The following is a 24,956-nucleotide window of genomic DNA, read 5'->3' as shown; positions in this document are numbered from 1 at the left end:
CTCTCCCCTCCCTCTCTCTCTCTCTCTCCAATCTCTGTATTTCTATCTGCCTCCTTTTTTCCTGTGGCTCAGGTGAGAGATGGCAGAGGAGAGCAGAGAGTGGCTGTAATAGGGCAATGCTGAGGCTTGAGGGAGGATTTAGGAGTGTCTTTGGAGCTGAGATGGCACAGCCCCGCAATTCATCATCCACCCTTCTTGTCGATAATCCGAAAGGGAGTCAAATTGCTAAAATGTGAATCTCTTTCTCTTATTTGGTTTTACTCCCCCCCCCCCCCCCTCTCAATCTCTGTCTTCCTCTTGGTCCTGTGGCTCAGGTGAGAGACGGCGTAGGAGCAGCAGAGAGTGGCTGTAACAGGGTAACGCCGAGGCTTGACGGAGGATTTAGGAGTGTCTTTGTAGCTGAGATGGCACCTAGCCTTGTGTGTGAGATACACCTCAATCGATTCCAAATCCCTGTGATCTTTCATTAGGTGCTCGTCACAAGCTGTCCCGCTCATCACTCAAGCACACATAGCATCGCGTCTGTAGCTGGGTAAATAGAGGGAAATTATAAAATGATGCCGCACCTGAGTGAAGTGGAGCGCTTTGATCTCAGGGAGCATCTGTCTCCATCTAAGAAAATGCAGCTACTTATAAAGACAGAGTTATGTGTTGTTAGAACCAGCATTAGGCGGTAACGAAAGTTAATATGGCAAACACGTTGCTTTTTTACACATCCTGCATTCATTTGGATCGGTGTTTTTGTCCACCTGATGAATGTAAGTCCGATACTCCCTCTCTTGGCTCTGGTCTGGTAATTCTCTGGTAATTCATTATAGCTATCAGCTAGTTGCTAACTTTGTCTATCTGCTGTTTGATGCTGTGCAGGTAGCGTACGGTGTGTTTTTTGAAGTTTCTTTGCTGCCTACAGCAGCCAAAAAATATGAAAGTGAACCAAAACAGCAAGGTTGAGGGTTGTAAAGCCCAAAAGAATCAGCTGAAAGGTGCTAAAATATGCTTCATAGCAGAGTCAGGAGATAATTCTATGTGAGTCTTTCACTGCTAGCGAACCCTTTCAACATTACAGTCATTTGACCTATTGTTAACAAAAATATGAATTATTTATTTGTAAGAATGCAAAAAAACTACAGCTCCCTTGTTAATTTAATGCACATCATTGTAAATGTTTTGTTTCTCCCATGACCATTATATCCATCTAACTTTTAATCTGGTTCTAGTTACTTTTTTTTATTTCTTCTGATGACTCTGAAATTATTTTAACCATATTTCTTTTTTCTAGCCATGGTGAGCCTACATTTAGGAATCACCTGGATATTGTTAAGAGTTGGAGAGTGTGTGAACCGTGCAGATCCACTAGGAGGACTGTGAGGAGTCATAGGGGTCAAGCTACTGTAGCAAAATGTCTCATTTTCTATTTCTAGTGTTAAATACAGATGATGCCAGGTGTAGCTGTGGTGGTTTTAAAGTTGTTGGAAGCTGAGAAATGGAAAATAATGAAAGTAATTACTTCTGCTGTTCAGTAATGTATTTTTTTCCCCAATGTGTAATAAGTAACGAGTAATTGGTCAGGACCGATATTCTCAAATATCTGCTACAATAAGAAATAAACACTTTGGTGTAACAACAGAGAAGAGCTTTGAAGATAAAATGGCCGCCACTGAAATGGCCACATTCTGTCCACACCTCTGTGAGTATAACCTTGGCCTCTACAGGGCTTTAACGGAGTCACTTTTTTCCACTGCAGCTGAATACCAACCAACTGACCGACCAGCTACCTGGGTCCAATCTAGCCTTTAGTATGAAAACAACAGTGCTGTGGCGCTGTCGCAGAAAAAAGAAAAGAGAGACAGAGAGATAAGAAGGAGTGAGAGATAAGAAGGAGAAAGCGGGGTGGGTGGGTGGGGGGGTGGGGGGATGGCTGTGGCGTCAGAGTGAGACAGAAAGGCAACATATAATTTGGAATTCACAGCCAATGTGCTTGTGTGCTGAGACCTATCTGAGCCAAGTTTGTCTCTGATCCTGCTCTGAATTCTAAAATACCCACATCTCTCTATCTCTCTCCCCAACTCCTTTTCTCCCACCTCTTCTTATTCTTTTTTTTTTTTTTCTCTCTCTCTCTTTTTCATCCAGCCTCTTGTATTTGTTCTACTTTTGGACGTACACGATGCTCCACTCTCTTGTCTCTTTCATCTTCTCCTTCTGTCTCTTCATCACTGTGAGAATGGGATTCATGTCCTACCATGAAGCTGTGAAAACACGAGGATCCCCGGGAGGGGTGGCTGTCAGAGAGCAAAGTAGGGAGAGAGAGGCACAATGTTTGTTGTTCCTCATTGAATTTTTCATCTTAATCCATGAAATATACATCGCTGAGGCCAGGGCTAAGGCCACGGCCCACATGGGTACACTGTAATAATGCTGCTCTGTTTGTCCAACTTGAGCAGTTATTACTTGCTGTTGCCCTCCTGAAATCGGGTTAGGAGGGTTATTTGGTGTGTGTGAGTGTCAGGGGGTCTGCTACATAAACTGTTCCCCCTGAAGTGCCTCTGGTTGACATGAATGAGTGACAGATGTCCCCGAAGAGCCCTCGTATCATGTTTGGTGTGTCAGCGCCAGTGTGCCGTGGTGTGAGAATTTGTTGAAGGAGCTTGTGGAAATGTGTGTGTGTGTGTGTGCGTGTTTATATATATATATATGCACATGGCAGTGGCAGAGAGTGAGAAAATAAGTGGGGGGTGAGCATGTAGGTGGGTGCGTACAGGAGCCAGAGAGGGAGAAGTAAAGAGGGCGAGTGCTTGTGTTACATATGTTTGCGTGTATCCATGCATGTGCAGTTTGAGAAAATACAAGACGCAAAAAGGTTTTCGGTGTAATGTGCATTTAAGTGTGTCTGTGCATCTTTTTTTCTCTGTGTTTTCAGTCGAAGTGGAGGTGCCTGCAGTTATTAAATATTAATGACCACAGGCACCAAAACTCTCAACCTCCTTTCTTGATTATTCTCTGTCAACTCACGAATGTCAATACTTTACCAGAGGAGAAAATAACTTTAAATGAACTCTCTTTTATTTTCTTTCTGTAATATTCCATACCAACTGTCCTAGAAATATTTTTAGGGGGTTTATTTTATGACCTTGCAGCATTTATTCTAAAGGTGAAATGAAACGCAAAACATCATCGAAATGCACGGGGTGAGATGGTCACAAGTACATGCAGATAAAAATGAACTCAAATACTGGAGAAAGTCCACTTTTGCAGAGTAATTACACCAGAGAGAGTTTCAAGTTTCCCTTTTAAGAGCCAGGTGAAACACGCTTTGATTTTACTCTTCAAGATTGGTTTACTCCGTATATGAAGTACTAATCAGCAGTGGAAAATAGTTGTATAATTTTCTTTGTGGTGCTGTGGGAAGCCTGGTAAAGTGTGAGAAAATAACCCTTATGACGGCTCAGCTTGGGCTTGTAGATTACAAATATATAACACAAAGCCTGCGTTAGAAACAGGGAGTGCGGCGCTTGAAAGTTGTGGGTTTTTACGAGCAGGAAGGTTCTTTGGAGTTTGAACCGTACTAGCGACTAAATGTCAGCACATCTTGGCCTTTTCTGTTTCAATTTTCATAATAATTTAATTATTTCTTCATCTATCTATCATAATTCCCCCAACTTCATGAAAGTGCAAAACTAAACTGCTGGAGTACATCTTTAAAGGCATGTTGCTTTCCATTTGTAAGCACTACACACAAGTGTGAATTACCAAATTGGCAAAATGCACAACTGGCCTGAGGCCTCCAGACTCCCATGGGCCCAAAACGTCCCAGGTTTGCATGTCAATTGGTTTTGGTAATGTAATTAATTGCAAATTTGTTTTTAATATCAACTGAGGCGGGTCGTGCATTATTAACTAGTCTTGCGGCCCAGGCTTGTTGAGGGGCACTGTGTCAGAAACTAGTTTTAAGCCTGTTACTAATTCAGTTTATCATGCGCTTAAATGGTGTATATTACTAGATAAAGTTGAGTTTAATAAAATTGCCACACACTATCTGACACAGAGAAAAGCAGGGGTCAGGTATAATTATTCCAGGATGACAGTTAGTAAAGCATCGATCTGACACGCTGGATCGTCATTGGTGCCAATGCTGACCTGATTAAGCAATTTGGGTATCAGCCAGATGTGATCTATCCAGTTTCTTTGTCAGTGTCATGATAAAATTCAGTGTCCCCAAGCAGTGTCCCTGGCCTCGTTACCTTCCATAAAAATGATTCCAACAGGACTATTTAACAGCAGATATTTTGATATAGTAGAAAAAGCACAGGTGTTACTAAAAATATTAATGATGATTGCTTATATTCAAGTGTCCCTGAGCTATACGGATATAAAAATTTGGGGAATAAAAAGTACTGGCATCGCATCTGTACTTTGCAACGGTTGATACCCAGAGTTGAGGTAACGGAGTCACTACTAAGAGAAAAAGTTGGTTGGATGCATCCTGAATAAGAACACTGTTTGGTTGCTGGTTTTCTGGGCATATAACAGCGCTGCCATGTGCACTCTGCTATGTGAACTGTACATAATGGGAACTTGGAGGCAACAGGGTACACACACATGAGGCGGATAGTTTGTGGGGTGCATCAGCAGCATTTATGCAGCACCACTGATTAAGAGGAATAGTGTTGTTGGAATGTTATCAGATTTTTGGGGCACAATCACTTAGATTAGATAATCTAAAAAAAAATAATTGCATCATACTGCACAGCATAATATTCCTAAGAGGAAGAGATGACATCCATTCATAAAAGACCAACACTAACCTGAACGTCTGATTAAAAACACAAATGCTGCTTTATGATTATACAATGTTTCACAGCTTCTCATGTAAGCACCAAGCGTGTGAATGCTTACCTTGCGCACAAACACACACACACACACACACATGTCCACTGACCATCTGGCGGCTAGTATGCCAGTTAAGCTCAGCCTGCTGTGAAAAGTCATTATGTCAACAGAGTCACCCCCCAGGGAAGGCACAGTGCTAATAATCTGGTATTATATATTGATCTCATAAGAAGTAACCTGTGCTACTGCCAATAATATTCTTGTAAAGGTTGCATTTCGCTGTTTGTTAGTTTAAATAACAGTCGTAAGGTGAAGTAATACAGTCTGTTGTATCACCGGGAAAATCTGAATAATAAAGCAGATGAGATAAAAATGACTGCTGTTCAGGTTCAGAGAAAGACTTATTTATCAACAAAGTTACAGTAACGCTGACTGCGTGTACTGCATTCAACTGGTTGTGAAAACAGCTGCGAGGTATATTTTCCCAGCTCTTTATTTCCATTGGGGGAATCAAATGTGGGAGGTAAGGAAATACAAAGTCAAATAAGAAGCTGTAATGTTATCAGAGGCCATGAGCCATAACCGCGATAATATCTATCTTTCCCTGCCGAGGTAGGGTAACTTGATAGAAGCAATACATTCCTGGCCATATACGCGCTGATGCACACAGGTACACATCAAACATCTTATATTAGGTCTGTCAGAGGTAGAGGGAGGGAGAGAGGTAGATGGGGGATATAGACACTGTTAGACATAAGCGCATACGGACGGAAAAGAAGCTGACGAATGAATGGGAGAGACAGGAATTAGCGAAAAAAGGAATGAATTATGCATCCTGCGTTAATGCATTAAAATATACATGCATTAGTGTATGCATGTAACATATGTAAGGGTGGTAGGAAAAACAAGATACAGCATGGTGTATACAATATAGCATTTTACCATCCACAGCCCACTCATCTCATTCCACATCTTGTGTCTGAGTGCGCCTACTTGTCTGCACTAGGGTTTTCAATTATCCGGCAGCCGCACCTTTTTTTTCTCCCCGTGAATTAGCATGAGGGGGGGAAAACTCAAGTGGGTAATGGAATTCAGTGTCCCATCGCTCCATTAGAATACACGCACCTGATTGGTTGTCAATGTGTGTTTTTTGAGAGAGAGAGAGAGAGTGAGTGAAGATTTAGAAATCCTCCTGGGTTGGGAAAACAAAGTGCGCGTACGTGCTTTACATGTGCTGGATATAACGAGCGAAATCTGAGTTTGTCAACAACATCTGGAGAATCCACCGATCAATCCATCTAGTCGTAGAATTGTCTTATGAAAATCATTACCGACAAAAACAATCAGCTTATGTGTAAGCTTTCTGTGTAAAACACGATTGCAAACCATAAAAATGGGACTAAAGGTAAGTGGAAAATAAAGCTTTTCCAACATGACTTTAAATCAAACTAAATAATCCCAGTTAGGCCTTAAAAGCAGACAGACTACACATGTAATACACCATACATCAGAATAAAGTTTTTAGTTCAAACAAAAGCCCAGAAATTATATCTAAGACACATTTGTTCATATACTGGCAATTGGAGTTTTCATTGTAATGACTTTGTACAGAGTGCGGCATATTTTTTAAGTTATGTTAGAGAAAGACTGTTGCAATACCGGCAGAGTCTTTATCTTGTCAGGTGTCTGGCTGCAATTTCCCCCTTTTAATTGGAAACCAAAAGACATGAAACTTGATGGAGCATTCTCCATTTCAGCTTCGCCTGACTTCAACTTGTCACCTACAACATCTCCGCAGAAGCGAGTTCATCTGGGCTCACCGGAGCCACGATTAACCGAGCTCCAGCTCTCTCCCGCCCAGCGCTCTCTTCTTTTCAAACCATATAAAAAGAGAGAAGACAGGGTCTTTCTGCTGCCTGAGGCACATACTCTGCAGCTATAATCAAACCCAGGCCAGGACTTTGGTTGTATGTCGTCCTCCTCTGTCTGTCTTTCCTGTCTTTACTTTGAAGGCCGTTGTACAATCCACCTCTAAGACGTTAAGACTACGGCTTTCAAGTATATAATGCTGACTGGTTAATTCCTATATTTACTGTATTCATATTATCTATCTTTTATTTGGTGATTAAAATTGATGATATGTCAGGCACAAGTTTGTCTCTTCAAAGAATTAGAAGGTGTTGTTTTCTTCCTTTAATATCGAGAAAATATCCTGACAATTTTGAAACTACAATTTATCATCACAAGCGTATTTATCACCGTGGTGAGGTTATGTCAGTGTCTTATATGCAGTATGGTTTCTTTATATTTGTGCTGTTAATTGTATTGTCTATCTTATGTCTGTTTGTGGCAAATAAATAAAATAAAAGTTTTTTTTCCCCATCTGAAAGCTGTAGAGATGAGATTCTGAAGGATTTCTGTGTGTGTGTATATGTGTTTGTGTGTGTGTGTGTGTGTGTGTGTGTGTGTGTGTGCATATGTGTGTGTGTGTGTGTGTGTGTGTGTGTGTGTTACATCTTGGGTAATCTTCACCTGCAGTCATGTGCAGTCCCTGGTGAGATACTGTGTGAGTCACAACCACCACATCTAGCCCACAGCTTAGAGTTTTTCTGTCACGGATTTAAGCGGGCTCACACACACACACACACACACACACACACACTTTTAATGTGCACATACCCCACATTCACTAATCACTGCAGTGTTGCCACAAGCCCACCTTTCGAATCATCTTTCACTAAAAAGTTACCTGTGATACAAATGTTTTTTGCTATTTGTTTTCTGCAGTGTTAGGTTTATACTTAAACATTGGATTCTTTTACTATGTGCGACATAGGCACAGCATGACACCTGACAAGGATCCTTGTCTGCTTTATGCTCTGCATTAGACCCCGGCGATCAAATGAACTTATAAATGAAACAGCAGCATGGCAAAATGTTGTGCTCACCTCTGCAAATTACCCAAATTGCCCCTCAGATTTGAAACCAAGCATGCAGTTGTTCTTAGCAGTTAAAATGTAAACACTACAATCAGCATTTTAATTCATGATTGCCAAACAAGCCGTAAGCTAATCACAGAGAGGAGGGGGGGGGGGGGGGGAGGGGGGGAGATAATGAAGAAAGCAAGAGAGAGGAAGACTAAGGAGGGAGTCAGTGATTAGGTCTTGCCTCAAAATGTGTGTTTTTCTCTGCACTCTGGGGCTCTGTGGGTTTCAAAAATTTGCTGTTTCTTTCAAGGTCAGTCAAAGACGTGCATGTTCTCCTGGTGAAGTTTTATTAAAGAGGGACTTGAAAGGAGATAGCAGAGATAGTTTTATGATGGAATGAGGTGAGAAGTAAAAACCTCTGCATACACCAAAGACTCTGAGTAAAAGTTATGTTCGCACTCTTTTTGTTGACTCTACCGTCTTATATATTCAGCTGTTTAAGATATTATAGTGTGGCTATGTAGCTTTTAGTGTTTTCAAGTAGTGACCTCATAATTGCAAAGGCTAAGGTAATGGCCCTGGGCCCGATGAGACCTTTGGTTAGACGTACGTATATTCAGAATTGACAGGCGTAAAGCCTTTAACCTTTTCCTCCAGATTCATTACTAAACTCAAAACGCTGACAGCGAGGACCTGGCGTCTGTCATCAGAAGTTATTATCTAATGACATTTCAGTCAAGTCTTGGCAGTCTGGAATGTCTGATAATTTAAAAAGCATTTCTTGTGAACATAAACCTTGTAGAGGCAGCTGAGTTGTTTTAGCTGCAAATTAGAAGATATTCACATTGTGGTAACCTTCCTAGTGATCCAATATTCCCACAGCTACAGAACTGGAGACTAACAAAGTACAACATGGGGCAAATGATAATAACAAAAACATTGGAAGTGAGGTCAAACCTTGAATTATTTTTCCTCAAGATGTAACCAAATCCACTGGTTTCATAGTTAAATATTCACTCAAGGTCTAATTAATTATTTACTGTTTACCTGTGGCAAAAAGTCCAACTTTTTTTTACATGTGGTTACTGTTCAATAACGGTTTAATCGTGGAAAAACAGAGCCTTGCACTTCCATGATTTCTGCACATTATTTTATAGTTTAAAGGTACAGTGTGTAGAATTTAGTGGCATCTAGTAGAACAAACTTGGCAGAAATGAAACATAATATTCATAAGTATGTTTTGATTAGTGTTTAATCCCATGAAACTAAGAATTGTTGTGTTTTTGTTACCTTACTGTTCATAGAGAGCGGGTCCTCTCCCATGGAGCCCACTGTGTTGCACCACCATGTTTCTACAGTAGCCCAGAACGGACAAACCAAACACTGGCACTAGAGAGAGACTTCCACGTTTTTCACGAGTTTCACTGCAACTGTAGGTTCTCCTACACACTTGGAAGGGGAGAGGTATTCAGTTAGTTGCAATCTGCAACCTCACTGCTAGATGCCACTAAATCTTACATAGTGGTCCTGTTTAAGGCTACAATCACTGCTAATATTTAATGAAACCCACTGTTTGATCACCCTTGTCTGTCAATATATCATTTGAAATATTAGCAGTGTAATGTAACCACACAGCGGGCAAAAAAAAAAAAAATCCTACACTATGTTCTGAACATGCTGCTTCTCTCAGTGAATTGGCAAAAATCTCCAGTTGCTTTTTTTTTTTTATATTACTAAATTCATTAGCGCCATGAGACTGGAGGAATGAAGATATTCGCCCCCCAATGACTTGCAGCCAAATTATAAGAGATACCCTGCTTGGCTAGCTATGCTGTGATATCTAAAAAGCAGAATTAAAAATGCATTCCTTTTCCTTCCTTTAGAGGTTCCTGCAATTACTCGGTTGGTTAGAAACACAGAGGGAGGCATTCCCTGCATCGCCCTCACTAGTTGCTGTACATCTTTATAATTCTCTCTCTACCCGTGTCGCCACTTCCCTCTCTTACTTATACACACGCGAACACATACTCACAAATACACTTTATCTCTCTATACTGTAAAGGCAGCTAAGAAACTGCTTGTTGTTGGCCCTCATCTTTGCAGAGCAGATGGCTGTTTTTCTGCACCACATGGCCAGCACTCAGGAGATGAGGGGAGCTCTTTAAGAAGAAAAAGACTTTCAATCTGCTTTAGCAACTGTAGCTCCTCCTCATCATCACATCTCTTTTTTTTTTTTTTCGCACGGCGTCAGCAGCAACTCTCCCACCCCCATCCTTAACCACCACCACCACCATCACCACCAACAGCACCACCACCTCTTACGACATACCTACACCGCAGCATGTATCTAGCGGCGGTTGATGATTATGTTAATACTTAATGCTTATGTAAACGAGTCAAACACAAGGTCGCAAAGTGAGATTATTAAGATGCTGCACGGATGCACGGTGGACTGGCCAAGAATTCCAACTCGCAGCCCCCCCCCCCCCCCTCCCAGTTTCTATCATGTTTCTCCAACATGTGGGAACACACTGCATATGTATGGAGAGCCACATTCATTATTCATGCTGGGACTCAGTCTGAATGTGGTGGAGAAGTAGGGTTGTTCTAGAAGAGGATGGAGAGCAGAGACTCGGAGTAGGGGGAGTGAGTCGTCTATTTATTTATTTATTTTTCTTTTATGGATCTGCACTGTTTGTATAATTCAGTTTCAGCATGATGGGCTGAATTTAGTCTGAGGACTACTATAAGTAAACCTTGAGGTATGATACAGGGGTGGGTTTGCGGTCATCGTCTTGGCCAACTTTGCTTGTTGTTGTAAAGTTAGAAACGTACAATACGTGCTTATGGACAGCAAACAACAAGCTTAGGTCAAGATATTATAATTCATAGGTTGTTGAATGGCTAATAGACTGTTCATTATTAGTTTGATCCAGATGCTTCCCTTCAAACTAATTAGATAAGTGTTTTTAGTAGAGTGAATGTGGTATTTAGTGGTTGAATGATACTGAATTCTGAATGACAACATTATTACTTACGATGTGGAGCATGATGTAGTCACCCAGACGTGGGGCGCTGTCGATGCGGACCAGGATGCCGTCTTTGATGGTAGTGCTAAAGCCCACGGCCAGCCGGTCCGTCCGTGTGCTCGGCCTTTCGTTATTGGGCCATGTGTATGTGATCAGACCCCCTCCTTTACCGAAGATGTAGGTGGTGCCAGCTGAGGAAACACAAGTAAAAAAAAAAAAGGGTAGAAATTAGATTTGTTGTGGGAGAAATAGAGGCAGATAAGTAGAAAACAAAAAGAGAGATGGGGTAAAATTCAATTTTGCAATCTGCAAACATACTCTAACTAGACACTGGGGAGCACGGTGTCGTCAGCAACGAGACACATTCCGACAAAACCCCATCCAAGCTACTTTCATTACAGGCTAACTCTACTGTAATTCCTTTTTCAGCTACCCTGCCGCCGCTACAATGTAATTGTGTCGAGTTCTATTTTAGGTTTTTAAATGGTATTCAGCCACCACCACCTTTTGGGTAGAAGTCAGCAGCTCCCCTGGCGCCATCTATGACCTATCCAGCTCTTAAATATAGCCCCTTTCAAGGGAATAACAGCCAGTATGGCCAGAACCGGATAAGTCTCCCAATCCTCATGTATTATATATGAGACCTGCAACCAAAGAACAAAGGCTGGCACAAGAAAGGAGAGAAGGGGGAAAAGAAAAATCGAAGAACCTTCGCCGGGTTTAATTTGACAAATGCAGTGTAGAAAAAAGGGCCTCAATACCAGTGGGGGTATAGAAGCTCATCTAGAATGAAAATTTCTGTTATTACATCAGCCACTATGCAGATTTCTGTCAGATTAGAGCCTCTGATTGGATCAAGCTTGGCCTTGAGCCACAGTTCCTGTGGAAGTTGTTTGTGGATTTCCTTTTTTTATCATCACATGGAACAGAAATAAAAAAAGAATAGTTTCATTATTTGGTTTGAGGGTCGGATTCAATTCCAACTTCTGAATGTTCCCTAAGGTACATCAGAATTAAAGCACTGAATCCTTGAGCCGCTTAGCCATCTCGTCCACATTTAGGCAAAGATAATCAAGAGATCAAAGGCATTAGACCTACAGCACATAGACTTGTGGATGAATCAATATGGGAGACGAAACAGACTCCTGTGGCCTACGGATAACAGAAAGCATTTGGCCCACCTCACAGGCTGACAGAGGATTGCTAATGAAGTGTCTCAGTTCTTGCCTCAATGTATCAATTCATTTTTTTGGGCTTCCGTCATCCTTCTGCATCCCCTTCTTCCACATCACCTCTCTCCCTCTGCGGCCCCCCTGTCGTTTCACTCTTTCCCGTTTACTTCGTCTCCAAGTCACCTGAACATCTGTTTGGCCTTGTGATGGGTGCCCAGCTGTCTCACTGTTTCCCCTATGAAGCGGCCAACAATCTGCTCTGTGGTCCATAATACCCCGGAGACTGCATGAACATATGGATGAGAGGGAGTAAGAGAGGGGGAGAGACTCCATCGACCAGATGAGTGTCTCTATTTACCTCCAGGCACACAAACAGGTCTGCAGTTTACACACCTCAGGTGTCAGCAATGCAAACTACCAACTAAGGTTGTCTATGTGACATGAAAAATGTCTTAACAAGTGAAGCATCGCCAGCCTCAAACAATTGTTTCACTGCTTGTAACTAATAACCATACATGGCTGGTTTAACAAAGATGCCTCCCTTAGAGATTTCATTTTTTTCCCCTGAAGAGAAACAATAACGTTTTTCAATTGCTCTCAATGACACTGCAACAATAGAAGCTGATGTTTGCATCATGTATCACCTGCCTCAAATAGCACATTTCCTCCATGGCGTCAACGTCTGGCTGAAAACAAGCCCCTGATGCCATAAAGACAGCAGATAGCAGCCTGCGGCCAGGTTGCACCGGATCTGGCCCCGCTGTCTCAGTGCCTCAAAGTTTCTTCTTGCCAAAAGAGTTCAGGCAGACTTAGGATTAGTTTCCCCGGCAAACGAGCAAACTTCGCCTATCTCATCTAACACACACTCTTTTTTTCTGGAGGGGATGACGATGATGAGCAGCAAAGATACAAGCACCCCAGGGAGCCAATTATCACATTGAGGAGATTTGCTTAGTGTTTCAAGAAGACAATGTTCGGAATGAAACACACACAGCCAGCCACACAGACTGACGCACAAACACACACACACACACACACACACACACACACAGGCGGCTTGATGGAGGCACAAATGCACATCATGATGCTCAAGTATAAAAGTGTGCAAACACGTGTGCATACACACAAACACGATGCCTTCTCACATACAATCACACAAGTGGGTGATTATCTGCACAAGTACAGAGAAGAGAGCGAACCCGAGATCGCAGACATCTAGCACATTTCCCTCACAACCTGCTGGGCCCAGACTGCACCGGCTGTATTTCCACACAGAGAGGAAGTCCACTGAATATCAATTTATGCATTCAGTGTATGCAAAAATACCAAGAAGGGCTTCATTTCTGATGCTTGTCTGAAACATGCCAACAGAGTAAAAAAGAACTGGATGGATGGTAAAAAATGTGGAGTTGTAGCGGCTAGGCTAAACTCCCAAGGTCAAGAGTTCCATTTGAATAACTTCACCACGGGGCAAAAGGGCTTTTCTGGGCGACCGGGCTTTTCCACTCAAGTGTGTATGTAAGGAGCACCAACATAACTGAATTGCAGCGATTTTATGAGGAGACTAATTAGACAGAAGTCAGGGGTAAGCAATGGCATATTTTAACATTTCTTGCATATTTTAGCATGCGCCCTCTGAATTACTTCAACTAACACCTCCTTAGGCATTAACCTGGCCCCAAAACTGTTAACAATAGTCTTTTCAAGGTTTTTTTTTTTTTAACCAGTATTAAAACCTAGGTACACTGAAAGCAAAATGCAAAAATAAAAAATGAAAAAAATCTACATGGAACTACAAGTATTGTAGTGTGTACTCTACATTAGCACAAAGATCTCATATTAGTATCTCATTAAAAGTGCACAAATGCAACAACAAAGACCATTAATTGTCTGGGAAATTACTCGGTTCATTAATGAGACACCCCTTAAAGAAAAGTGATCTATGTAGTGATGGGGTTGTACACCTTTCTTGCTTTGTTTTGCTTGGTAACGGTGTAACAACGTCTTTGATGCAACACCTGCGGTAGGATGTTAATCCAGTCAAACACATTGAAGCGATAAGGTAAAAGCAGCCAACCTTGTTCTTTTCTTACTAGAAAAGTCCTCTTAAAAGTTTGCTGCTTTGTAACCACTTGTTTCTCCCTTTCTGTGCACTCTTTTCAATCACACTTTTTTATGTGCTTTTGGTGCCATTGTTGGTATTCTTTACTTACATTAGTTACTTACAAGGTTGAAACATTATTCCATTAAACTGCAGAAATGGTGTGTTCAACATACATGCCACCGTTTCACAGCTATGAAGCCCTGGTGAAAAGCCAACTGCAGGGAAAATATCATCAAAGGAATCACATCTACAAACAGATTACTGCACAAGATGTTATTTTGGTGGATCAGAGGGGACTTTCATCTCCATCTTTGAATAATGCAATCTTGCCATGGCCAGTGGGTATTGGAGGGAGGCCATTTGAAATCTAATTGTAGCGTAGGGGTGCTCTATTGATTTGAGAGTGAAGGGATGGGAGATAGGAACCCCTCTGAAAAAAAAAATTACAACCAACATGAATCTATCTAATCTGCGTTAGCTTGCGTGCTTATTCTCTGATGGTAAACAATACGATACTATCCTCCCAAATGAGCCTTACACTGTATACCTATGTTGAGGTTTTTGATTTGAAATAATTGGCGTTGCACTAATGCATTTCTCTCCAGCGTTGTGATTCACTGCATCTGCCACTGTGCCTCCGTTTAGAGACAAACTGTAGATGAGAGACTCGGCGGTCAAAGACTTGGCCTCTATTTCGAAGAGGTCCCTTGAGGCGTGGGAGAGCAGACAGAAGGTCAGGACACCTGTCTGCACAACAGAACCGTGTCCTGTCCTTCAGGCCCCCACGTGACACTACCCAACTAGAGAAAAGACGGGAAAAAAGAGGAGGACACAGTATTTTCACACAGAGACAAAAATGACGGAAGGTCACCAGTTTCAATCCAGTCGACCAGCAGGAAAACCAGATGTGTGTACGGACAGCCACATAGGAAAAGGTGGCACTACCGGCTGATATTAACCACAACGCACAGAACTGCAGTAGGTAAATGTTCTAAACTCTCACTCTATATGTATGTATGCATGTACATATGCACGCATACACAGTCACCTGCATAGACATACATGAGTCTGAACTTGCACACAAACACAACCATACACAAGCGCACACACACACTTCCCCTCCTTTCTCCTTGGTGTGTGTGTGTGTTGTTTATGTGCTTTTATGTCTTTCCCCTTGTTATCTCTTGGGCTTTCTGCAGCGCTGGCACCCTAGGGGATGGAAAAAGAAGACAAACACGGTTTGATGTGGTCGAATTTTCTGCCATCGGAGAATGAGGAAAAGAAAGAGAAGCCTTAAAAAAAAAAAAAAAATCCTGAAAGTGAGATGCAAAATGTAATTGCCTCCTCAATCAAGTTCAAAAGAACTCTATCATCACAATGCTTTCCCCTGTCGCGTTTCATACATGGGGAATTATTAGGCTTGCTGTCCTTCACACAACTACAATAAAGAATCATTGACAGAGGAATCGAATTTTGAGATACTGAGCTGTGTAATCACCAGGATTTATCTCCATTTTACAACCTCTTATCATTTCATAATTCATGTTTCCAACTGTTGCCTCTCCCCTCTGGGATAGAGTGAGGGACGAGACCGAAGATTGAATGCTCTCTCTCGCCGTCTCTCCCATTCTCTCTCTATCCTCAATCAGCTGCCAGAAGCAAGTTTACCACAAAATGGCTAAAGTACGATGGATGTGTGTGCATGTGTGCTGTTGGACGTATCTCTATGGCATATACACACAAAATGTCCATTGTGTGTTTGTGCATGTGTACATGTTTCATCACACGTTGTGTCCATGTGTCCCATCTCTCATCAGCAAAACTGAACAAAATGCAGAATATGATTGATGAAGGGCAGTGTATTGTGAAGAGTGGCTATGTAAAGAAAACAGCCGGCCTTGAATGATTTACTCTGTCTGTTTCCCTGTTATAATAAGCTGTAGCATTACCAAACTATATGGATTCACGCGCCAAAAGACAGGGGTAATAGAAGTGGAAGAAAAATGGAAGGAAAGGAGAGACCGGACAGAATGATCCGAGTGAAGAGTGGAAGATTTTTGCAGGAAGCCGGAGCTGCAATATGATTTATGTGCAGACAACACACTGTAAAAAAAAACATACAGAATTGGATAAAGACACATTTCTTTATGCTTGCCAAGATTTTCCCTTGCAAGATTGCCTTCATAAATATAATACTATTTTCAGCCTAATTAAAGTTTATAAGTACGTAATTATTTTCTGTCAGGTATGGAAGAGAACTTTTGTGTGTAAACAGAAAGGAAACATAAAGAGATGTGAAAAGTCTGCAGAAAAAGTGCTTTAAGATAAAAAAAAAAAAACACCACAGTCTGCGATTATGGCTTAGAAAGTTATTTCCCAGTCTAAACAGTGCGTACAGAGGATTGTATGGATTACTCTGCATTGTATAACATTTTGTCAGAGTCATATTCTAACTTTATGAGCCAGAGCTCACTAGCAAATGCAACAAAGCAAGGCAGAGTCTCAGGCAGCTTCTGCTGCTGCTGCTGCTGCTGCTTGGGCTGCAAAGCAGCACCAGTAGCCAGGATGATGAAGTCTGAGCCTCTGGGCAGCAGCTCCACTCGCTAGGATTGAGCAGTCAAATACTACAGTGGTAGTATTTGTGCTACAGTCGCCCGGCAATGCCAAGAGAAGCCAAGCCTCTCTGCTGCAGTGAGATTTAGTGTTGACAGTTTTGTTGGAGTTGGTTGTTGGAGCCAGTGCACAGGGAGTGCAGGTGTGTGACAGGAAACAATTGATGTCCAAAGGAACAAGAGGGCATACTGTACTAGTGTAACCTACTGTATGTTGAGTAATGTTATGTTTAAATACACTCAGCATTGCTGCTAAACTAGGCTGAAATCAAAGATAACATCTTTAATCACGCTTAATAACATTAGATCACTCTTGAGCTGTGCGAAAAAGAACACTGAGAGTTTGAAACAAGAATGAATAGAAAAACATGTTATCTTAATTTACTTATTTGCTAATGTCATGCTGCTATGTCTACTCTACAACAAAAATGTTTTTAGAAAATCATAACTTCATCTCTGTGAAATACAAATCTTATTAGGTTAAATCATATAATCAGATTAAATGTTTAATGTTTAAATTAAACAGATACTGCATAGAGCTTGAAGGTTCATTTTTGACCTTGGAAGTATAATTTGACTAGAAAAAGGAAAGGAAACATCCACTTAATGGATTTTTTTTTTAGCTATTCAATGGCCTTCATCAGTGGATGAAGTTTACTCAGTTGTCATGGAGATTCAGTTGGTGGTTTGCCACATAATAACAACTAAACCATCGCAACCCCATCACAACTTAGAGGAGGAGCTGCCCATACAGTAGTACTTCACTGTATGTGAACTGAATCAAATAGCCTCACACATGATGCAGAACGTGCCACAGTGTTGGTTTGCTCTACACATGGTGGTATTGATAATAAGATGTCAGCAGGAGCTTTACATGTAGATTGCCACTGTATGTCGCCGGTTGATTTCTGACACATTCCTAAAAGTTTTAATTTTTAGTCAAATGTCATTTAGAGGCCAGTTTTGGCCCACAAGCTGCTATTTGTCAACCTTTGTCTATACCAAACCTCACTAGCTCTGTTGTGAACATAAAATGCATCTCTCCTAGCTAACATAATGACCTATCCAACTTGTAAAATATTATTGTACTTCTTACACAACAGCTAATTCTTTCCTGTAGCTTGGAATGACATTTTTTTTTTTTTTGTTATTTTATTACTCAAGTGGATTGTGCTCAAAAACACTTGAGGTGCAATGACTTCCATCGACACAACACACAGTGAGATGGCTCAATCAAAAAAGTTCTCATCTTTTTCGTCACCCCTCATTGACGGGGGACATACTTGACATATTTCCATGATGAACAGCTTGATTTGCCATCTGTATCATGTTGCTGAGGCAAAATTGGGTAGATGTGGAGAGGGAGAACAGGGGAGAGTGGAGAAAGAGTCATGTTTTTTTATTTTTTTTTTGCAGAAGGAGAGTGGAAAGACATGGAGAACAGAGAAACACAGATGGAGAGAGAGTCAAGTGGCGTAGATGTTCAACCCAGTCTTAGATCAAAATGTGTAATAGGTTCTGTGCTGTGGACCAACGTAGCTATTACACATTTTGATGTGAGACTGAGTTGAGATGTGAGCCTGAGATGGTCAAAGCCCCCCTCCTCCCCACAGCAACGGGAAGAGGCTTTGTAACATTGGTTTCTTACTCACAGGCATGTCAAATCATCCTCCCAGATCGCTACAGAAGAACAGGAAGATCAACTCACAGACACCCATTAACGAAGCAGTCATGTATCCTCACTTCAGCTTCATGTAACACTGCAGAAGCGCAAATGTGAGTACACAGAAGTGAAAAATACCCACACACACACACACAGACTCGAACAGCAGAAGGTGAGCCATAACAACTCCCCCCTCATTACTGCGAAACTCTGATAGCCAGTCTCACCCTCCCGCCCTCTTCTCTCCTCCTACCCCCCCCCTCACCCCTTCTCCCCGTCTCCCCTCCTGCTGCATTACTGACACTCCTCTCTGTTGTAGCGGCAAGCGGACAGAGAGGAAGGGCTTTAAATGATTTTTTTCTCGGTTCTCTGGAGATGTCAGTTCCTATTCTCTCTGGTTGGAAAAGGAAGAGGATGAGGAAGAGGGAAGGGGGTCTGAAGAGGATTTCAGAGACTGGGGTGGGGGGGGGGGGGTGGGGGGGAGAGGAGGATAGGAGGAGGGGGAGGAGGGGAGGAGGGGGATGCAGCTGAGATCCATGCAGCACTCTAGGCTACAAAGAAGACCTGTCTGCTGACTTTAATGTTGCGCGCTGCCACCAGTAGAATTTTCAGAAAGGGGAGAGAGACATTGCAGAGATGAAAGGAAAGAAGTTACTAGGTAGGAGAGACACAGAACGATGCTGGGTAAAAGAAGAGACAGATAGACAAAGATGGGGCAGCGAAGGTGGAGCAAAGTCATCTTGAAGTGGCGTAGACACACAAAGATTGCAAATAAATAGCTGACACACTTGCACACCAAAGCTCTGTAAAAACCTGACTCTATTGGGCTCCTTTCTATGGCGAAAATTAGCATTCTGTCAGCTCCAGTGTTGATGTTCACACTGCTCTCAGCGAAATAAGGACATGAATGTCTCCTTCCCATCATTCATAATGCATGACACACAATGTGTGTGAGGCATATCACTTCAGAGGCAGGCCACACCAAACCCTGCTGAGGATTAGGTGAAGAAGATCTCCTAAAGAAATAGGGATTCCAAGATGGCTCCGAGTGGAAGCATCATTTATAATTGAATCTTCCCTAGAGGATAGTGCAGCCTGTCTGCCTTTGCCAAGGCTTCGTGGAGAGCCCAGAACTCCTCTCTCTCTCTGTCTCTCTCTCTCTCTCTCTCTCTCTCCCAGTCTGTTTCTTTCTCTGTCTCTCCTCCTTTTCTCTGCAATAACTGAAAGGCCCTCATACACAAATACAACACAGCAACCTCAGCCACTGATCTTATCCCAAGGCCTTTATGACTCAAACCCCAGTTGGATACATCTACTCATTCTGAACTTTTATAAACTTGCTTTTTTTTTGGTTCAAGGAGAGGGAAAAGTTACAATTTTTACAAAAGCTGCGTTCTAAAATCTGTGGTGTGTTTGCAGCACCTGGCTATAATGATAATTAGGACCGGGGCCTGATGACAACATATGTGGAACTGGTGTCAACTGCAAATTCACAAAGAACACTAAAAGCTTTAATCATCCACAGTTAAAATTTTAAGTATAAATCATCTAATCGTCTGTAAAACAAAACATTGTGTTGAGTTATTCATGCAAAAAGAGTATAATATGATGAATGAAGTCAGAATCAGAAACAAAACACCCAGTGTCCACACATTTTTGGACTCCAAACATACAAAGATGTACTTCTCTTTTACTGGTATTGATAAGGTCAGTTAGAGAGACGGGGCGGGGGAGTGAAATTAACTTCCCCAGGAAACATAAAGTGGCTTTCTGGATTTACATATAATCTCAAACATTTGTGGTTCCCAGCCGTTTTGGTTCTGGACCCTTTAAAGCAACCTCTTGTTACAGGTTGCATCATTGAGCTATGAGCGGTTCCCTGTTTTATTTAATAGTTTTTAGTCTTCAAGAGAAAATAGCAAATAAGAATAAAAGCAAAAAGCAAACATAATTATGAATTGAAATGAGAATATTGTCTTCTTTTGTCTTATGCAACCCCTCAGATTTACCATTTGACCCCTTGAGGGCCCCGGGTAGGGAACTGCTGTCTGGGGGAAGGCATACAGGGTTTTAGCATTAGAAAGTTTTTTTTAAAACTTATTATTTGAGCTTTGTAATAATTGTACTTTATTTGCTTTGAAAACATTTTCTTAAATACTATGCTAATACTAAGTTTTTTTTGTTTTTTTTTTACTGCATGGTAATTTTTTTACTGTTTATGCAGCTTTTTGTTATGATAACAGGGAATTCTCTTTGTTTGGGATGCAGATTTAAATAAAGGCTGACCATTTGTGTGTCTTGTTTTCATCAGATAATAAAAAATGCAGCCATCTTGCTTGGTACCTATAAGCTGTTATTTACCCGTTCTATGGGATGATGAAGTCCCTGTGTCGAAACGTGTTGGCTGAATAAAGAGCAGACTCTTCCAGTGAGGCAGATAGTGTTGCAGAGTTATTTTTCACATGATGTCAACAATCCACAGTGGCAAATGGATTTTGCCAGTTCGGTTTGTTTTCCTCACATTGGTTGTGTACTGAATGTAATGAGTCAGGATGGATCGAGTCTCTGTCGAACTGGATGCCACATTTACCACACCAAGTAAGAAGCTGCGGCATCTGCTAAATGATAGGTAGCTGGTGTTAATTTCAAGGCCTGGTGATAAAGAAGGCTACGTATCTTTGTCACCTCTCTCCTCTTCAGCTCGGTTTAACAGAAAGTCTGAGAATGTGGGAGGTGATAATTAAGGTGGCATCTCTGCATACAGTCTTTTCTCATATACAGTAACAGCAGTTTTAAATGGAAACTGACAGGTACAAACAAAATATTGCAAGTTGAAGCAGAGAGTGAACCAGCCCTGTCAAATCATCTGTTCTTCTGACACGCTGGCCGTGTATTTCAATTACAAGTAGATACTATTTATAAAACAACTTGAGAATCTCTGTTTCAGATGCCCACCTGCCTTTGAAGAATATGGATTAGAGAGCTGGATGGACGGATACTAAAAGGAATCAGCATCTTGTATGAGGCAGGGCTAATCTTCCCTTTGATATCGACAACATTGAATAGAAAAGTACTTGAACCTAAAATGCTATACGCAGTGATGGCTCTTCCTCGCAGGGGGAAAACAAACAATGCAATCAAGCTGACAATACAGATCTCTGTTTTTTTAAGATCAAAATCAAACTGTGAATAAACATGCCTGATGACCTTTTTTTTGTTTGCTCGGTGTGTTCCCTTTGTCTGAATTTGATGATTGCCCGCTGAAACACAGCATCACTGTCTTCTCCCAACGCTAGACCAGCTGTGTCTGCGGTTGGCATAGCAACCCCACATCTTAGCCGCCGATGTCTGTGACAAACCTGATATCGTCTCAAACCCTACCTACATCAAACACCTTTACATCTCATTAATTAACTCGCGAGCAGTTCCTCCCTACTAATGATGAACAGAAATACTTAAATGTGCACTGCAATGCACCTCCCACACCTCCTGTACTCTCTCTATCACACGCATACAGAAAGAAATACACACATACAAAACGCTGGCTGCAGTGAGAGACAGAAAACAATTTCTATCAAGTTTATACTTTTCAGAAATTTACTCAGCCACCTCTCTTTGAGCCAAGGACTTCAATGGCACAGTAACATTTGAGGCGATGCTCACTGTGGCCCTTGCTTTTCTTTGTTTAACAACTCTCCAATTTAAGCTCAGGCCCCGCCGTCAATGGCAACCTTGATGAAGTGAATGGTTTTGACACGTAGCTCTTATTTCAGCTTGGTATGCATTTCAACTTGTAAGTTACACGGTATCCACGGTTAAGTGAACCAGTCTGCCATTCTTTAATGGAAGCAATCGGTACATGGTAATGGTCATTCATCAAAGAGAATCAGAATCCATCTCTCTGTGGGGTTTCACCTGTGTGCACCGCAGGGCGCCTTGCCAACCTTGATGGTGGTCCTGCAGTATTATTTCTCACAGAGGGAGGTGAGAGTTTTCATGTAAAGGTCTTTGATAAGTTGACACTTAGAGCTGGGGTTGGGTGCGGGGAATCAATAGGTGAGACCTCAGGTGACAATCATTGAGAACAAAGTTGATGTTTGTGCGAGTCTGATAAATTCTGCAAAGATGTAGGTTAGGTAAGGTAATGTACAGTGTAATCACTTGAACGTACATATGGGTCAGACAGATTGGTGACTAATTATATGTGAGAACTGAACAAGTGAGTGAGAGACCCATAATGAATGCAGGTGTTTCCATACGGGGGCAAGAAGCATCACTGAATAGTTTGACGGAGATGAAAACTATGTAAATCATACCCTTTGGCCATCGTAGTCTCCAGATCTCAACCCAACTGAACACCTATGGGAGATTTTTGACCAATGTGTACAACTACAATCATTAAAACACTAAATGAGGGAATATCTTGCACATGCACAGATTCACAGAAGTCAGTCCTTCCAATTGAGGATGATGACAGACAAAAACTGACTAGTTTAGCTGATAAAGCCACTTTTATCTATAACTGAAAGCTTAACTATGGTTTATACTTGTAATGTTAATGATGATAATAATGTAACATGCATTCTTTTTTCAGTCCATACATACAAAGATGTATCATTATATGAGCATTTCCGCTCATCTTCAATAAATACTTGACATGCACCGGTGTTAAATCATGAGAAAGCTTCACATTTTGGTCACAAAGAAATTTGTGATCCATCAGCGAGGTTTACCCGGATAGAGGAAGGGCTAGGCTTTCCATTATGTTGTTTTGGTGGTGCCGTCCAATTCTGTCAAGCAAGAGCTCTGCTGCCTTGGCACAGGGGCGAGATTGAGTAAACAAAAAAATATCAAAGCGGAGCAAGTTGTAAATGTGATGTAAAAGACATTATTTTGTTTTTTTCCTTTAATTTGTCACCTATGTGTGTACTTACCTAGAATGCATAAATACTATTTAAGCACGCACACACAATAATCGTCCTTTTACTCCGTCTCTTGGTCTCAAAAACACACAGACACAAAGACACACTATGAGATAGATAGCACACTTTCTGACTCAGACAGTCTTTATCTCTGCAACTGGTTCCAATATTGGAATGGTACTCTGTAGTTGCTGTTTTCCAATTCCCTCCGGCAGGTGGTTTGACTTCAGCCCTCTATTGAATGTGTCAACCTTATAATTAATGCCCTCCCTCTCTTCAATTCACCTCCACATTCTCCTCTCCATTCTTCTCTTCCCGACTTCTTTTCCTCCGCCACTGACCAGCTACCTTGACCAAGTCTTGCCGATAGTTCTAACCCCTGCTTCAAGGACATAGAGCCTGTGAAAAACACAGCAGTGACTCAAGCCATGGGAGGAAAATTTGGCGGCCGAGGCACAATCCATCACCTTTCAATGATTTAGCCACAAAGCCGTGGAGAGGTCGGTCCTGCACCACCTCCTCTGTTATCTGTTTCCAATCCTTTATCAAAAGGGGGAGAATGGGTTTAGGAGGAGGGGAAGGGAGGGAGCAATGGAGAGAGATCCTTAAAAGGCCACTGCGACGCAGCCTATCTACAAATAAACAAGAGGAGTTGCAATCGATGAGAGGGGGGAGGAAGGGACAGATGTGGAGTAAAAGGTTCTTCTTGAAAGCTGTAATTAATGGAATCCTTAAGCTGGAGGTATGGATTGGCGATAGGCGGGAGGGCGTGTGCCGGTCTCGCCGAGGACAAGACGAAGACACCAAGTGAGCACATGTTTGAGGGGGGCGCGCACATCTGCATGCGCGTGTGTAGCCCTGGAGTATGAGTGAGTTTTGTGTGGAAGTGTGTGCGGATGTGTATGCTGATCAGTGGCCAAGGCTTAGCTGAATTTGCTCGGGGTGAGGTTGAGAGGGCCCGGGGGAGTTTGGAGGGCAGCGGGATGGAACATGCTGGTCTCTCAGTGTGTCTTAGTGTCGGCCTAATTAAAGGCTAAGCCAAAAACCTCTCCATGTTATTGTTGCTGCGGTTGTGTGTATGAGCATGTGGATGTGCTGGTGATTTCAAGGGTTTGGAAACTAAAATTCTCTATGGCGAGTTCTCTCAACCTTTTCTGGCCTGTAACCCCAATTTTAAGTCGCATAATTCACACGATGACAGAAAAAAGAGTTGTTAAATTGTCATGTGAATTTAGGTATTCTGTTTTCAAGAACTACTTCAAAAATTCATGAGATAAATATTATGCCACGAGGAAGGTTCTCCAAAAATGTTGGTACAATAGAATGTATAAAGGGAATTAAGCTGCCATCCTGAAATTTCTGTATTTTCAATGATCTCAATGATATCTCCAAGGACTGAGCTCTTCTTTACTGGTCTGATGAAGACCAGTAAAGACTATTTCTTTTATTAAACATTTATCAAACAATATACAGTACAAGTCACTGATGATCATGTACACATATCAAGTGACCTGAGTTACTGTCCAGAACTCTATGTATGTTTGTGGATTAGGTTGTGCAAGTGCGTACCTGCCTTTTTGCTGTGTAGATTTCATTGTAAATTAATGGCTGTATACCTAGAAGCTAAGCTACCTATAGTGTCTCTACCCCTTCTTCGTCTCTGTTTTCCTACCCTCTCTTTCTGTCTTTCTTCTTTGCTC

The 24,956-nt window shown here is 41.8% G+C and overlaps 1 protein-coding gene across 8 annotated transcripts in view; it reads right to left on the bottom strand.

The window, feature by feature from the left end:
• Window positions 1-24,956, bottom strand: part of LOC122999638 (neurexin-3b) — a 293,680-nt gene that overhangs the window by 59,936 nt on the left and 208,788 nt on the right. For all 8 annotated transcript variants that reach the window (XM_044376714.1, XM_044376713.1, XM_044376720.1 and 5 more), the window contains one exon: window positions 10,793-10,974. In XM_044376714.1, the coding sequence (XP_044232649.1) occupies window positions 10,793-10,974 (182 nt within the window). The remainder of the gene's footprint in view (window positions 1-10,792; window positions 10,975-24,956) is intronic.

This window comes from Thunnus albacares, chromosome 16 (assembly GCF_914725855.1).
Source record: "Thunnus albacares chromosome 16, fThuAlb1.1, whole genome shotgun sequence".
Classification (NCBI taxonomy): domain Eukaryota; kingdom Metazoa; phylum Chordata; class Actinopteri; order Scombriformes; family Scombridae; genus Thunnus; species Thunnus albacares.
Note: the sequence above shows the minus strand (reverse complement) of the source record. Positions and strands in the feature narration are given on the sequence as shown.